At 37.1% G+C, this 17,415-nt stretch overlaps 1 protein-coding gene across 2 annotated transcripts in view; it reads right to left on the minus strand.

The window, feature by feature from the left end:
• TEK (TEK receptor tyrosine kinase) overlaps positions 1–17,415 on the minus strand; it is a 96,002-nt gene that overhangs the window by 16,895 nt on the left and 61,692 nt on the right. For both annotated transcript variants that reach the window (XM_039880682.1, XM_039880681.1), the window contains exons 9-12: positions 16,273–16,417; positions 11,324–11,485; positions 9,775–9,909; positions 5,581–5,868 (exon numbers count right to left, since the gene is read on the minus strand). In XM_039880682.1, coding sequence (XP_039736616.1) covers positions 5,581–5,868; positions 9,775–9,909; positions 11,324–11,485; positions 16,273–16,417 — 730 coding nt within the window. The remainder of the gene's footprint in view (positions 1–5,580; positions 5,869–9,774; positions 9,910–11,323; positions 11,486–16,272; positions 16,418–17,415) is intronic.

Below are 17,415 nucleotides of genomic sequence, written 5' to 3' on the forward strand. Positions count from 1 at the left end.
TAGGTATTTTCTCAGATGGTAATTCCAAACAGTTGGCAGGGGACTCACGCAAACTTGATGGAGTGACACGAGATGGGAAAATGGCAACGCACGTGTCACATATTTGTCATCCTTGCACTAAATTAAGGCCTCAGAAATTGTTACGCCAAAAAACTATATTACACCGTCCTTGATGGGGAGAACAGAAAGATTATGAGAGCTGACATTTATATAGGCCTTTCCATACAGTAACTAATTTTCTCTTCATAATAATCTTACCCTAAGTATTGAGGCCCAGAGAGGTTAAGTGATTCGGCCAATGTCAAACAGTTATTAAGAAGAAATAGGATTCAACTCTTGGCAATCTGACACTGTAATCTATAGTCTTAGCCGCTTTGCCATATGGTCTATCTTTGCCCTAAGTGCATTTATGGAGCAGTAGCAAGTTAGTGTACATGTACGAAAATGTGTTAAGCATTTAGTAGACAAAGTGCTATAGGGATTTAGGAAAAACAGATAATATTCCATAGAGGGGCATTAGGAGGATGAGAAAGAGATGCTTTGAGGTTTTCCAGACATGAAGATGACAGTCACAGAATCATCCCTGCACCTCACTCTAAACTCCCTTTAGATAAAAGATACAGGCCAGAAGGGAACTTAGTGATTCTATAATGCCTACAACTCTGACTCAAAGAAAAAATGATTCCAAGGTCTTGCCTTTGATATTAACTATACCTTATATTTACGAGGCTGTTTACAAAGTGTTTCTGTATTCAGGCACTCTCTCTCTCTCTCTGTCTTCACAAACGCACAGGCAGGTAGGTAAGCAATGCTGAGATTTTTAATTATTCAAATTTTAGCAGTGAGAAGACTGAGACTTCAAAAATGTTAGGGACTTGTACGGGTCCCAGTAAGCAAGTAGCTGACCCAGGCCATATCGCTCCATATGAAAGTTACTGCTTATAAGCAAATTAGAACCTTCAAGGAATGTCTCAATGTACATTTTTTTCTGTTCTATATCTGCAGAGATTCTTCCTTGTTCTAAATTTCCTCTTTCCCTGATGTTGATTCTCCATATCATGCTCCTTAGGTAACTGCGGCAGTCTATGAGAATCAGATATTAGGTTTCGAGCCTTCCGCATCTGATGATCCTTTTCCAACAGATGGTAAATTATACAAAATCATATTAATCAACAGCCCATCTTAACTCCTTTGCATCTAGGACCAAGTTTTTTGCATATCTTTACAAAAATATAAAGTAATCTTCCTTCCCACAAGGAGATTACAGAGTACTGGGAATATTAACATTTTCAGATTCCTATCAACACATATTTAATACTTGTATAGTTGCACCTCAAAGAAATTCAGTTTCATAAACCAGTGGTATTCTAAGACTGTCACAAAAGAAGCAGTGCCTTGCAAACACCTGTGGGAAGAATACTGAATATAATTTTGGTGACAACCAAAAATCATAAATTTGCATGTACCAATTTATCCATTGTATGCCTGAAGGAAGTCACTCTTTGCGCTACCTCAGTAGACCTCTGATTTAGATTTAATGCATCGGCACCCAATAATCCACATTTTAGCATGTTCCCTGGTGGCTCTAAAGTACTTAGAATGGCTATCATCAACAGGACAATTAATAATAAGAAAGAACCTTTGTGCACTGCTGGTGGGAATGTAAATTGTGTATCCACTGTGGGAAACAGTATGGAATTTCCTCAAAAAATTAAAAATAGAATTACCATACCAGCATTCTCTCTTCTGGGTATTTACCCCTAAAATTTGAAAACATTTATCTATAAAGATGTATGCACCGCAATGTTCAAAGCAGCATTATTCACAGTGGCCAAGTCTGGAAACAACAGTCCTCTGACAGATGACTGGATGAAGAAGCTGTGGTACATATATACAATGGAATATTACTCAACCATAAGATGAAATACTGCCATTTGCGACAACATGGATGGATCTTGAATTTATCATGCTAAGTGAAATAAGTCAGATGGAAAAAGTTGAGAACCACATGATTTTACTTATATGTGGGATATGAAACTGAGAGCAACAAACAAACTAGATAAACAGAGACACATGTACACGAACAATAGTTTAGTGGTTACCAGAGTAGGGGAGATAGATAAGGGTAAAGGGGGCCAAATATATGGTGACACAGAAGGAAATTTAACTTTGGGTAGTGAGCACACAATACCACATATATACAACATATTTTTGAACTGTACACTTGAAACCTATATAATTTTATTAACCAATGTTGCCTCAATAAATTTAATTAAAATAAAGTAGATTCTAAAACACTTTCAGAAATGTTAATCAGATCATAAACAGTTCAGAAGTGGGGTATGACTGCTGAAGGAGCTTATCCAAGAACCAACTTTGCCTTGAAGCAATTTGTCCCATCCAAAGAGAAAATTTGAGCATAGTTTAGCAAAAATAAATGAATAAAACGTAGAACTGAATGTGAATTAGAATCCTGACTTACTGGCTATGTAACTTTGATCAAGTTACTTACCCTCCTCTGTGTCTCAGATTCCTCATTTATTAAATGTGATAATTCCTTCGGTACTTTCCTCATAAAGTCATTGTAAGTGTCAAATGAGATACTCTACATATATATATACAGGAACACATTACACACACATATTATTTTTTACATATGTTTGGGGCCATATGCCAAATCTAATTCATTTCACTCCTTACACTTGGTCCAGATGGAATTGCTAGGCTGAGCGCCAACATAAACTTTAAACTAGAAGCATTAATTTTACTTCTGAACAATCTATATGCAAGATCAGCCAATGACAACATAGCATAGCATATCATCCATACCTCCTTATCCTAATTTCCCGACCCTGTAGGGAACAGCTTCTACCCTGCCAATCTCAGCACCTCTACCACCACCACCAGTATAATCTGCACCCCCCACATGAAAAGCCATACAACGCTTCAAGACAAGTCCTCTCCAGAGACTACTAGCTTTTTTCATTTAATCCTATAAATATGATACTGATGATGTGATTTGATAATATATAATTTTAATAAATGTAAAATTTATATAGAATACTGAATAAACATCTAAGACAAATTTGAAAAAGAAAAATAATGATCCATCCTACAGTTATCAAAACATTTAATAAATCTATCATAATTTAAACAGGTTGGAAATGGTGCAGGAACAAACACACGGATCAATGGAAGAGAATAGAGTGCCTAGAAATAGATGCAAAACCAATATCAGAACTCAGTGTATAATACAGAAAGCATCACAAGTCACCAGGAGGGCAACTCGATATATGTCATGGGAACTGCTCAGTTGCCAGATGTGAACAAATAAGATTAAGAGTAAAAAGATTAAAATATTTGCGCTGTACCCCAAAATAATATCCCTATGTCTTTAAGATGTAAATATGCAAAAACAAAATATTAGAACTACTAGAAAAAATATAGAGAATATATTTATGACCTTAGGGTAGGCAATAACTCCAAAACACAAAAAGTGTAAACCACAAAGGCAAATATCAACAGGTCTAACTATATCAAAATGTAAATTGTGTGTAAGGTAAAAAAACAAACAAACAAACAAAAAACACCAGAAACAAGGTTAAAAAACAGAGATTAGATATGCCTTACTGTTAAAAATGTACAGCTGAAACTTACTGGATTTCTTTAACTAATGTCACCATAAAAAAAATAATTAATTTAAAAAAAGAGATTAGGAGAATATATTTGCAATGTATTTAACAAGATTAGTATCCAAATTATATAAACAATTTTAATAAATCAGTAAAAAAGACAACCAAAGAAATGGGAAAATTATATCAACAAATATATCAAACAAGAGGAAATCTAAATGCCCAATAAAATGCCTAAGAAAAGATGCTTACCCTTGCTATTTATCAAAGAAATAAAGATTGAAATTAATAGTGTGGCATCATTTTTTATGTTTGAAATAGACAAAAATAAAGTCTGACAATATCAAGTGATACAGATATAGGGAAAGGATATAAATAGAGATGGATATAGGCAAAATGGTACTCTCATATACTTCTGGACACATAGTACACATTGAATAGCCACTTTAGATGGATATAGCCAATTAGTTCCTCTTCTGGACATACTGTCTAGGAAAGCTCTCACACCTATGCACATAGAGACACATATAAGGATGGTCATTGCATTTTTGTTTGTGACAAGGAAGGAAGGAAGGAAGGAAGGAAGGAAGGAGAAAGAGAAAGAAAAAGAAATCTAAATATTCAGCTGAAAAGAAAGGGATGAAAGATGATATCTTCATAACATAGATTATTATGCAGAAGTTAAATAGCATATTTCAGATCTAAGCAAAATAGCATTGATAAAATCGTATTATTCAAAAAAGCAAGATGAAGAATAATATGTATGCATATGTACACCATGGATGGATTTAATGTATTAAAATTATACAACACTGAATGGAAAGATATATAACAAACTCATAATTTTGGTTATCTCTGGGGAGAAGGGAATAGAATTAGAGTAGGGATGGTGGTCAAAGGGAATTATGAGATATCTGTCTTGTGTTATTACTTCCATAATCAACACAAAGGCTGAAAGCAAATATGACAAAATGTGAACAGTTGTTATTTCTAAGTGGTAGAAATGTGAGCATGTGTGGTATTATTCTCTGCACTGCTCTGTAACTTTTAAATTTCACAGAATTTTTTATTTTTAAAAAAATAATGAAGAATCCCTAAACACTGACAAAACAGTTGCAACATCCACTTGTCACTGATACAAAAAGAGAGTGGCTGGAGAAACACTGAGCCAGTTGCCACACTTGTTACAGAATTAAAGACCTAGCTGCCGAAGAGGACCTTGGACTTTGTAGGTGGCGAGAGGCAACACAATGCTGACTTAAGTGGTACTTGGTATGGCCAAGAAGTATCTAGTCTTTCTAAGAGCCCCAGATGCAGAGGCACTGTTCTAAAGCCTTGAACCAAAATAGAACTCTCTGATTAATGACGAAAAAATGTTCACTACTACAAAGAAACCTAAGATGTTGCAGCTAATTTTAAATGACCAATCTGAAATTAAGAAAAGCCTGAATTGCAGAATATTTTGAAAGAAAGTTATATTATTACTCTCAAGTGTGTATTGTAGCTCCAAGAATTGTCTGTTAAGAATATTTTTCAAGTAAATATATTCAGCTTTTAAGGTTAGGAAAGACTCATCTGTAATTAGTTGGCATCTGTGTATGTATAGATACATGACAATCTTGAAAACTGCTCTATAACATAGTACACAAGCCCTAGAAAACCTTACTCATGTTAGTAATTAATTAATAAATAACTCCATACCAAGGAAAGGTAAATTTTAGCAAAGTCGTGCCTGAATTGTTGCAATTCCATTTACATGGAGTTTTCTTATACGTTTCAGGTTATTAAAATGATTCGATGTGTTGAAGTGGGGCACTGATTAGCCTCCATTCACAACTAACTGCCTTTTATGATTTCTAAGAAATAGTCAGGAAGTGATGGTAGCTAAGTCCAAATGGCAGCAGTCAGATATAGTTCAGGCGAGGCTGCTGCAGCAGGAGTCACTTACTGTCACTGAGGGTCCAAGCAGTGAGGTCTTCACTCCATTCCCCTTGGGCCTTGGTGTTGACTCTGGCTCTAACTACATACTGCTCCCTGGGGTGTAGATTGTTAAGCAGCACTGATGTCAAGTTGCCTGGCACTTTGATATTCTGCTGATCACTATTCATTTGCACAGACCTCCTTTCAACTTCAACATAAAAGTCATCTTCTGAGCTTGGAAATATTGGTTGCCAGGTCAAATTTAGAGTGGTCTGGCTTTTTGGTAGGAGACTGAGGCCTCTTGGAGGAGGAAGACCTAGGGGAAACCAGAAAGATCATGATTTTGATACAGGATGAAGATAGCAAACAGCCCCAAAGGGCAGCTTTACAGAATAACCTTGGCTTCTAGAATAATATGCTTCACAAACTATCAAAGAAACACAAGCTAGTGGCCATGTAATAACTTTTTCCTACCCAAACAGAAAACTTTTAAAATAATTCTAATTCATAGTTTGAATAATTGTAATATAGGAATACAACCCCTTTCCCAAAGTTATGATATACCCATCCAATGGATTAAAATAGATAATCGAGAAAAGTATGGAAGGCCAATAAAAATATTTATAATGCATGAGGAAAAACTCTGATTGCAATTTGATAGAAGTCATGTCTACAATTGGTGAAAGATAGGAAGGAAACTGATAAAAAAGAAAACAGTGGATTTGCCAAGGTTGTGGGAATATAGGTGAATGAATGTTTAGTGTTTCTCTTACCATTTGAACAACACATTTTAAAGCAATTTGGGGATTACTTCTCCTTAGTGAGGAAAATTTTAGACATAACAGCTGTGGCGCCAAGGCCAGGCCTACCCCTGCTCTGAGCACATCAAGTTATGAGCTCCCACCTTATGCTGCCTGGTCGTAATTTATCCACAAGAACCTGGGCTATCAGAGAGGTAAGAGAATGGAAATGATATGGGTTTTGAAATCAGAGAGACAGGAGCATGCCACTTTAGTTTTATGACCTTGGGAAAATTCACAACTCTCTGAGTTCACAGGAACACAAAACGAAATACCCATCTTCCAGCCTCAGAAGGAATAAATGAGATAATGGCTGTGAAAATGCTTAGGTGTTATATGCTCTATTATCATGGTTTCCCTCCTCTCCTTCCTTCTCTTCTTTCTTTTCCAAGAAGTCTTATGTCAATAGAGCAGGAATCTGTGCGTTTTCAGTTAATAGTAGTAAATCAATTTTTAAATTTCAGACATAAAGTATTTTCAAAACATATAATAGGGATCCTCTAATTCATACATTCACAGTGGGGACATTATTGCCCCTACAGAGGTAAAAATTGGTTCTTGGGGGTGTGAAAAAATTTGAGCTGTTACAATGGTTTATGAAGAGCCACAATATATAAACAGAACTGCTGTATTAAAATTCATAGCAGAGGAGGCATTAAGACAAAATAGGCATTGTTTTTCCTAAGGACAAAATTATCTAAAAAGGTTATTAGAGCATGATGATTTTTTAAAAAATTAAGATAAAAAAAAAAGTTGAGAAACACTGGTCTAACTCTTGGTTGGAAATGAGAGGAAGAATCTCTTTCTTTCCACTGGGAGAGTGACTTGCACTGCAGTTCGAACTGCTCTTAGACTGGAGAGAATCAGCAAGCAGATTCTGCAATTTGCTTGGCTTTATGCTAAATAAAGGTCTTATTGATCCTTTCTCTATAATCTTTGCAAATTGAGAGAGGTAATGTCAACTCCTTTTGCTCATCTCTAAAGTTCAATTTCCAAAATAAGCCACCAGGAGTGGTTAGGCAGGCTTACAATGACAACAGAGGGCTGATGTTTTAGAGCATATATGCAAATTTTCTAGGCCGATGCTTCCTACTGAGGAGTAACGCAACAAACAGTTATTTCCCTTTTTCCTTTCCCTCGGGAACACATTACTCTTCACCCCTCACGACCTGCCTCGTTGCTGCCATGTGTTCAGAATGTGTTCTCTTCGCTCCCCCTCCTGGCCTCCTTGGCCTTCACCACTCAATCAACACAATTATAAATAGAGAAACTGCCAGATAAATTAAAAAACAAACCGGCAAAATTCAAATGATGAGAAAAGAAGAATCTTTAAGAATTCTCTTCCCACCCACCCCTGAAAACCACTTTGAAATATTCCAAGAGACCTTTAAATACATCCTGGTTGGAACATATTCTGAGAGATGAAGACAGTACCGTGTGGGTTTGCGAAGTGTTTTATGTTCTGTCCCATAAATATTTTCCATCTGAGTCAGATTATGACCTTCCTCTTTTGATTTATCAAAGCTAGCCTGAGAGGGAATTAGCTACCATTTGCCTTTTAGCAGCAACATAAACACATATCAGGGACCTCTTTGATCACAGTCATCGAGATTCCTTTATCATCTAACTTATATACAATTTCAGGTGTTATTCATTTATTTTTTGTATTCACTACCTGGTGGGTTCCCAGGAAACCATTATTTACTTATGTAATGCTTTTATAAGTAAATAAAACCATTATTTACTTATGTAAAGCTCCAGAATAGCTCTTGAGTCCTATTTGGTTCTTTAAAGATGCTGCTGGTCAAATGAAATCTAGGTGGGGGTGTGTGGAGCCGTGAGACTCTGGCAGGGATGCACAGCCTCGCAGGAGAGCTAGATGTTCTTCTAGTTTCTTACTAAATCACTCTATATCCTTCCGCCTTTAGTAAATTGACTAAAAAATAGGAAAATATATCATTTGGGTTAAAGAAACAGTGGTTTTAGTTTCCTAGGTAAAAATAATAATAATAATTGGAGAGAAAAAGGACAGCAAGTCTGAAGATCTAGTATGGTGATGCATCAGCTACATCAGCGGTCCCCAACCTTTTTAGCACCAGGGACTGGGCTCCTATGAGAATCTAATGCCTGATGATGTGAGGTGGAGCTGAGGTGGTGATGCTAGCGCTGGGGAGCGGCTGCAAGTACAGATGAAGCTTCACTTGCTTGCCCACTGCTCACCTCCTGCTATGCGGCCTGGTTCCTAACAGGTCCACAGCCCTGGGAGTTGGAGACTTCTGAGGTATATCACCATGGGCAAGTTATTAACCACTCTGAGACTCTACTTTTAAACCTTTGAAATGGGGAAGATGATAATTCTTACCTTTTATTGGTATATGAACTAAACATATGTGAACCTGAAACTATAAAGTGCTGACCAGAAGATAGTAAGAGGAGATTATACACAGGAAGCACTAGAAAAGAGAAATTTACAAGGGATCACTCCAATATTTCAGAGGAGGGTACCTGGATAGCAGAAAGCTGATGACCCAGTTAGCATCAAGGAAACTTCACAAATTTAAGGGCTCCTCAATTAACACAATAGACCAATAGATAACGACTAACATTAATCAATCAAGAAATATTACTACAAAAATTACTTAGAATGTATGGATCCAGGAGCAGCAGCATCAAGTGTTACTAGCAAACTTTTTAGAAATGCAAATTCTTGATCCCCACCTCCTATCCCTAACCTATGAAATCAGAAACTCTGGGGTAGGGCCCACAAATCTGTTTTAACATGCTGTACAAGTGGTTCTGATGGATTTAGAAACATAGAGGAATACTCTAAGAAATAGCTTACGGAGATAAAAGTGGCTGCCTATAGGAGGCAGGACTGGGAGGTGGAGGGGTGGAGTAGGGAACTGCCGTTCTTTAGATAAAAGCCTTTCATTCTATTTGATGTTTCAACTATGTGCATGAATTACTTTGAAAAATTAGAAATTATTATTTTTTAAATAAACAAACTGGGATTTCTGAAGTATGTATGTGGCAAGAGCCTGGCCCTTGAGATGGAAACAGGAAGCTCGTGGTAAAACCGGGAAGCCAACGCTCAGCACAGTTGCTACTAAGTAAATCCCAGCTCCTAAGGGATGTCCCTGCTTTCCTGAAGGCTCATCTACTTCCTTCTCTGTCCCTGTGGATTACCATGGACACCCCTCCCCCAGGGAGACAGACCAGGAGTGCAGCCCAAATAAAGGAACAGTTTGGCTCCAAGTTGCTACCCTTCCTGTCACTTTCCCACCCATTCAAAAGCGAACTCCTTCCACCTCCATCCCCACCCACCCGCTCACCCACCACCACCCTTCCTGGTCTTCCTTCCTCTTTCTCCTTCCTCCCCCTCCCACCTAGCTCATGAATAAATGCTGTTTGCTTCAACTGACCGATAGAAGCTGTTGTGAACCGTCTCACGGGTCCAGGATGCCCTTCTCCGCCCTCTCCACGCCGGACCAGCTGCACACAGAGCTCATATTCTGTTCGAGGTTCCAAATAGTTGAGTGTAACAATCTCATTTGTCACTGAGAAGAGGGAAAGTCCAGGAAACTTAAGTTGGCACTCTTTTACATTCTTTAAACTTGAATGTTGTTATTGGGATGTGAACTAACGTTTGGTTTTTAAAAATACAATGTCTTAGTGAAACAGAGAGGCAATTCCATCTTCAGGGCCTCACCATGCCTAATATAAGGGAAATAAGCTTTTTAAAGGACGTTTCCATGTTACAATGTATACATATATATCAGTATCTCTGTGCCACTTAATCATTTCTTCTCTAGTTTTTCCATTTGTAGAGTAAAACCATGCAAATCTTCAACGATATGAAATACATAATTTGATTTAAGGGGGAAAAAAATCTCAATTAGGAAAATATAAAATAATTTAATTTCTATTGTTTCAAGTACATATAGTGATTGCAATCAAGCTATCAAGAGAAGAGAATCTGAGGGTTTGCTTTTAATGACAGTATAATGAATTTGTAATGGTCATAACAAATGAAGGGTTCTGAAGTACTTGAATAGATTTCATTAACAAATGGCATACGCTGTGTTCCTCCTTAGCTATTGGCTTTAGACAGCCTCTGTTTCTCCACAGATATTGCAAAGGTAGATTTTTGCCTTACCATATGATAAATTCCCAGTCAGTAAGGAAAAAGTGGGCTGTGTTTAAGAGTCTCTAGAAGACCATTTTGTGGATGTCTACTTGTGGAAAGAGACAATGGATTATTACCACCGTATGAAAAAGTTGCTTTTTATGAAGACCTAGCCATTGATGTTGGAAACAGCAATTTAGCAAATCAGCCTTATGTTGCAGGGGTTCTGAATTTTGGGGCTGACTCTACAATAGAATGTGAAGAGCTCAGTAATAATACCATGACTGCATTCAACATACCTAGATCAGTTGGCAGTATTAAGCCCCAAACCCTCCTTTTCTTCTCATTTTTTATAACTTTGTTCATTATCTGTATACAGCAGGTAGGGGGCCCTTTTCAGAAAAACCACAGAAATAGTGAGAGTAAAATATCAGTGGAGGGATGCGTGTTATCTACGAGCATAATAGTGGCAGATCTCTCTACAAGATGGCACAATAAAAGCAGCACGATGCTCAGTTTTCTTTTTAAAAATTGTGATTTTACATCATTGTGCAACAAACAGAAATGTGATTTGTGTTTTAAAATACATTTTAAAATTAATTCATTAAACAGTTTTTGTGAACTTTTCACATCTTATCACATTTTGTTGAATTATTTTTTTCTTTTAGAAAGTTAGCCCCAGAATTCAGAGGGTCACTGAACTCTATCTTGAATACACTGAAATGAAATCTCTGCTACAGCCATTATCATGGGGTAGAGGGTTGAGACAAGGAGACGGGATTTCTATATTTGAGGGAAATCTTTTTCTATATCTCTAGCTGGAGCCCTTCCTGTCCACACCTTACCTTGAATCTGCCTCCATGCCTCATAATGATTAACAGGTTTGTATAGAAGTTTCTTGGATTTGATTGGTCCATCCCCAAAGTAAGGTTCAGAGCTGATGTTGATGACAGCAAAGTTATGTCCAGTGTCAATCACGTTTGGGGCATTCAGAGGCTTTGGAAGAACTAAACAGAATTTCAGCAATCAGATTAGTTCTTAGAGTTTGGGGTTTTATCACTGTTCTTAGGTTGGGGAGAGGGTGAGTGCCTTTATATTTCCTCTTAAAGTTCTCTGCTCAGATTCAAGGCAGTTACCTGCTCTGTGATCTCCCCACTAAGCTCTTGCCCCTCCAACCCATTATCTACAAAGTATTTCTTAAAATGTGAAGACTCTTCTGCTTAAGACCTTTCAGTAAATTCCCATTACCTTTATAATAAAATCTAAAATTTGTACCATGACTGGCCAGGCCTTGTACAGATGAGCTCTTGCTTCCTCTCCAGCCTCCTTTTCCCTTTACCCAATACCCTCTAATCCCATTGATCTCCTTTTAGTTCATCCAGCTAACAATGCACCAAGCTCCTTTCTGTCTCAGGTTCTTTGTAGATGTTGTTCTCCTGCAAGGAATGCTCCAACTCCCACTATTCTCTGGTTAACCTTTACCTATCATTCAGTTCTCACCTTTGATGTGACTTCTTAATGGGGCTATCCTAGGATCTCAGGCTTGTATGTCATACACTCTCACAAAACTTATACTCTTCCTTCATTGTAATTTTCAGAATTCATTATTCTTTGTAATTTGCTGACATTATTTGATATTGGTCTTCTTGCTAGACTATATATTCTTTCCCCCTGCCTTTGGCTTAAAACAACAAAAATTTATCTTCTAGTTTTGGAGGTCAGAAGTAAGACACACGCCTCACTGGGCTAACACCGAGGTGTTAGGAGGGTTATGCTCCTCGCTGGTGGCTCTAGGGAGAATCTGTTCCCTTATTCTCTCCCCTTCTAGAAACCGCCTGCGTTCCTTGGCTGAAGGCCCCATCTTCCATCCTCCAAGTCAACAAGTTGCATTTCTTTGACCCTTCTTCCACTGTAACACATCTTTCTGACTAGAGCCAAAAGGGTTCTTTGCTTTTAAGGACTCAAGTGTTTAGAGTGGATCCATCCAGATAATTCAGAATTATCTCTACATCTCAAAGACCATGTATTCTCAAACGGGGACGGCACCACCAAGAAGGTGAAAATTGGTTCTTGGGGGATAAAAATGTCTTAGACATTACAATGGTTTGTGGCCTTTCAAAAAGCCACAGTATATAAACATATGTGCAGTAACCTGTGATATTAATATTTTATGGGATGGGAGGAGAGTTTTCAAATAAAAATTTTTAAAGAGCTCCTTAATGGGACAATAATAATCAAGAGGTTGTAAAACACTGCAGTAGACTCTAAACTCCACTGGGGCAAGGCCTATGTAGGTTTGTTGATCAGGTGCTGAATGAAATATTTGTTAACTAAATTTGTCAACAGAGAACTCTGTAGATCCATTAGCCTGACCTTCTTAGAAATGTATAACTATTGGGGTTTTTCCTCTACAAGAGTATATATATGAATCTTCCAGACTTCAGGGGACATTATGATGTTCAGTAATTTTGCTTTACCTCTGAGTCTCAATGTTTTGTCTCACCATGCATAAAAATGACCTTCAAGTCTTTGCTCAAATAACATCTTCTCAGGGAAGCCTGACTACCCCATTTAAAATTATAGTCACCCCTCCAGCCCTGTTCCAGCATTCTTTACGCCCATTTCTGCTTTAGTTTTCTCCAGGGCACTTAGCACTTTAGGAAACTATATGTTTTACTTACTTATTCATTGTTTATCTCCCTAAAGAAATGAAAGCTCTATGATGGGAAGAACTTTTTTTTTTCTGATATTGCTCATCGCTGTATTCTCAATGCCTAGAACATGATAGGCCTTTAGTAAATTCTATTAACTAAATGAAAACTGAGGAGGAAGTTGTCCAAGGTCAGGATAACAAAGCCAGTAAGAAGACTAATCAAGCAGTATTTCCCGACTGGAGACAGCCATGCCAGTGTTAAGTTAGGTAAGTCTGGACATACATTTTACTTAGATTAGTTTCTGAAGAGGGCATTCTGAGAAAAGTGAGTAAATTCATCCATTAAGTCATGTTTCCCTTGTATGAGAAAATGAGACCACCCTGTTTGTTTAAACCATTAAAATGCATATTTTATTATAGCCATAATGCCGGTCTCTTGTGAAACATATACTTTTATGAGGGTAAAAATATTGCTTCAAAAACTTAGTAATTTATCATTATTTTTGTCTTTTAATCGTTTTTATAGAGATATACATATTGTAAAGTGCAAAAATCTTATGTGTATTTAGCTCAAGAGAGTTTACCTATGTCACACCCATGTAGCCACCACCCGGATTGTGATAGATAACAGTATCAATCCCCTAGAAAGCACCAAGCACTCTTATGTCCCTTCCCAGTCAATAGGGAACTATGATCCTGACTTCTGTCACCAAAGATTAGTTTTTCCTGTTCTTTATATAAATGAAATCACAAAGTATGTACTTTCTTTTGCTCATTATAATGTTTCTGAGAATCATCCATAGTGTAGCAGGAATTCTATTTTATTGCTGTTTAATATTCCATTGTACGATGTTATGGCTGAATTGTATTCTCCAAAAATTCATATGTTGAGGTCTTTACTCCCAGTACTTCAGAATATCTATTTATCTGTATTTAGAGATAGGATCTTTAAAGAGGTAATTAAGTTAAAATGAGGTTATTAGGGCATTTCTAATCTAACATCACTGTTATCTTCATAAGAAGACAAAATTAGGATACACACATATACAGAGGGAAGACCATATGAAAATAGAAAAAGATCATCTATAAGCCAAAGAGCGACACCTCAGAAGAAACCAAGTTTTATTGCACCTTATTCTTGAACTTCCAGCCTCCAGAACTGTGAGAAAATCAATTTCTGTTGTTTAAGCCCCGAGTCTGTGGTACTTTACTACGACGGCCCTAGCAACCATTACATATGAATGTACCACGGCATATTTATCCCTTCTAATGTCAATGAATATTTGTGTTAATTTTGGTTTGGGGCTATCATGAATAAAACTGCTCTGAACATTCTTGAATGTGTATTTTTTAAACATTTTCACTCATTTCTTTTGAGTGTATACCTTGGAGTAAAATTGTTAGGTCATACGGTAGGTGTATGAGTAGCTTTAGGGTATACTGCCAATTCTCCAAAGTGGTTGTACCAATTTATACTCTGATAATAAAGCCTAGTATCTATTTTTTTGTCATATTATGATTAAAGGCATTGATTAATTTACCTAATATCTATTTCCATTTTATAGGTAATAATCAATATGACAATGAGGAGGCATCGGTGACTTAGAACTAGAAATGTATCTATGCATTGACATCATGTGCTGTCCTTTATTAATAAAATAAAAATTAGACCTGGTGACTCCCCTGAATCTTGGCAACATAGTTTTTCTACTTATTATTTATTTTTCGTAGATAGCAGATATTCCAAGAAGCTTAAAAATAAGATAATTTATCTTGTCTAAATATCATTTCCTTTCTTTCAAGAACATGCAAGATACAAAAAAATTATTTTGATCATGTGAATGTTCTGAATAAAACATCTGGAATTTTTCCAGTAATCCAAAAAATATTAAGGATTTTGAAGTGATTTACATGGATTCCCAGGGCACAGATCCAAATCTATGAGGCTCTATTTATGTTACTATTGTGATTAAACTTTTTTTTAAAAAGATTATGTTCTGGGTATTTACATTCATTTCATTTGTAGAAATTACCTCTGTGTTCTCCCAAATATTTCTAATTAAGTAGTGAAGTGGGTCAAATACAAGTCGGTTTTGGTCAACTTGCTTCCCCATCAATAATGCAAGAGACTCAGAAAGCAAAAGAGTCTAGAAGAGACAGTGCAGGATTTGGAGTCAGGAGACCCAGGTTCAAACCTAAGATTTGCTGCTTACCAGATGTTGTACCTTAGAAAAGTTACCTAAACGCTCTGATCCTGTTTCTTGACTGCTAACGTGGAGATAACATCTGTTGCACAAAGATCTTAAAAAGACTAAATAAGGTGAAGTGTGTGAGGCACTTAGCCCAGTGCCTATACAAGAATATACACCAGAGAGCTGTTAGGTATATATAATGTTAGGTATATATTTTTGTCTAACTGGAATCATAAGTAACTTCCGAATTTAAAATTCCTTGTGTATCTATGTACACCAGCCAAGCTTACTTGAATTTACCTTCACTTTATTTCTTCTCAAGTTATGAATTTACATTCACCCACTTAGATTAATTTGAATTTTGAGATTTTCATTCACAGCAGGAAGAATACTCACAACACTGAATATATGAAAAAAATCACTCATGTTAATTATGTAGCATAGCCTGGGCTCTATGTTAAGTGAGTAATCCTCAAAAGAATAATTATTATTCATTATTCTCTGCAATAATGAATAAGAAGTCACAAAAATGATGACGCTAAACTTTTTATGAAATACAAACACAAACAGAGATGTAGCAGACACAATTCCAAATGTTTTATATACTTAGCATATCTTCGCAATAACCTGAGAGGTAGATAAACTAAGCTTTATTCACAAATAAAGAAAGGTTGAGAGAGGTTAAATTAATTTGCTCAGTGCCACATACAAAGTTACTAGCGACTAGGGACAAACATCAAACCCAGGACTATGTAACTCTGAAGGTGGTACACTTAATCTCCTTTTCATTTTCAAGCACATAAAATGTTTTTAAAGGGTTCATATGCTAAAAAATAGCCAAAAGGCATTTTAGTGGTCAAATAACATTTCTATCTAGAAGCAGCACCCAGCGATACATAAACACCGCACATCAAGGATATGAGCTCTTCCTCTGTAAAACAGAGCTTACCTTTAACAGAAATGTTGAAAGGCTTTTCCACCATCCCAGCCACGGTGTTCACACTGCAGACCCAGACTCCTGAGTCAGGGGGGAGGATCCGGTGGATGGTAAAGGTGGCCACTGAGAGGTGACCTGTATGGTTAAAGTCTTTTGGCTGGAAAGGTCAAATACAAAAAAATAAATAAATAAAAGCTTCTAGGAAGGCATAAACACAAAGGTCCATAACATTGACACCATCTCATTGTTTAATAAGAAGTTTTCTAGGCGAGATTAAGAAGTTCAATGCAATGCTTGTATAATCACTGGCTTATTTCCAAAGCCATTGTGGCAGCCCTGAAAGTTTACATTGGATTGATGCCCTCACAGATCCTGTGTTGTATTTGTGCGTTTGGGAGTGTGGGGGTAAATACTTACAAGCAAGGAGTCTAATTCCTTTAAACTGCTTCTGGTAATATTTGCTTCTTTCTGGTCTAATACAGAGATGGCTGGGTGAGAGGACAAAATGGCTTCCTAAAATGTTTGAGGGGTTGTCAAGTGTGGTATTGTGGGAAAAGCCAGGGCTCTGAAGACACATGGACCTGAATTCACATACCAACTGTGCCACTTTGTCCTATTCCTTAGTTACTTAACTTTACTCAGCCAGTTTTCACTTCTGCAAAAAGGGGACAGGTAATGTTAGGAAGATGTCATATATAGTATGGTCAGCCATTGTTAGATGGTAGGTGTTACTTCCATTAACTCATGGAAAGGCCAACAGGATTATGGAGGCTGTTGGTTGGTTTCTACGACCCAATGAGTGAGTGGAATCAGGAACATCTGATGTGTGCACACTGGCAATGGCACATCCTACATATCCTGCCCCCAAGAGGTCCCTCAGATCTACCTTTTTGTCAAGTTTTTAGTCATGTTTGAGAGAAATAAACTAGTTTTTAATCTTTAGATAAGAAAATACCCCAGTGTCTGAGGATCACTTGTGACACACTGAAATTTGAGGTAGCTCCTGTCTCTGTTGCATTTGGGATGATGGAAGAGAGAGATGGAAAATATAATGGAAAAGTAGCTTAGTCTTTTTTAGCAAAGAATCACTGCTGTGGTAGTGCCCTAACCAGTTTTGAGCACAGGGCAAAGTGAAGCGGTAGAGTGATCCAAGAA

This window comes from Pteropus medius, unplaced genomic scaffold (assembly GCF_902729225.1).
Source record: "Pteropus medius unplaced genomic scaffold, Ma_sr-lr_union100, whole genome shotgun sequence".
Classification (NCBI taxonomy): domain Eukaryota; kingdom Metazoa; phylum Chordata; class Mammalia; order Chiroptera; family Pteropodidae; genus Pteropus; species Pteropus medius.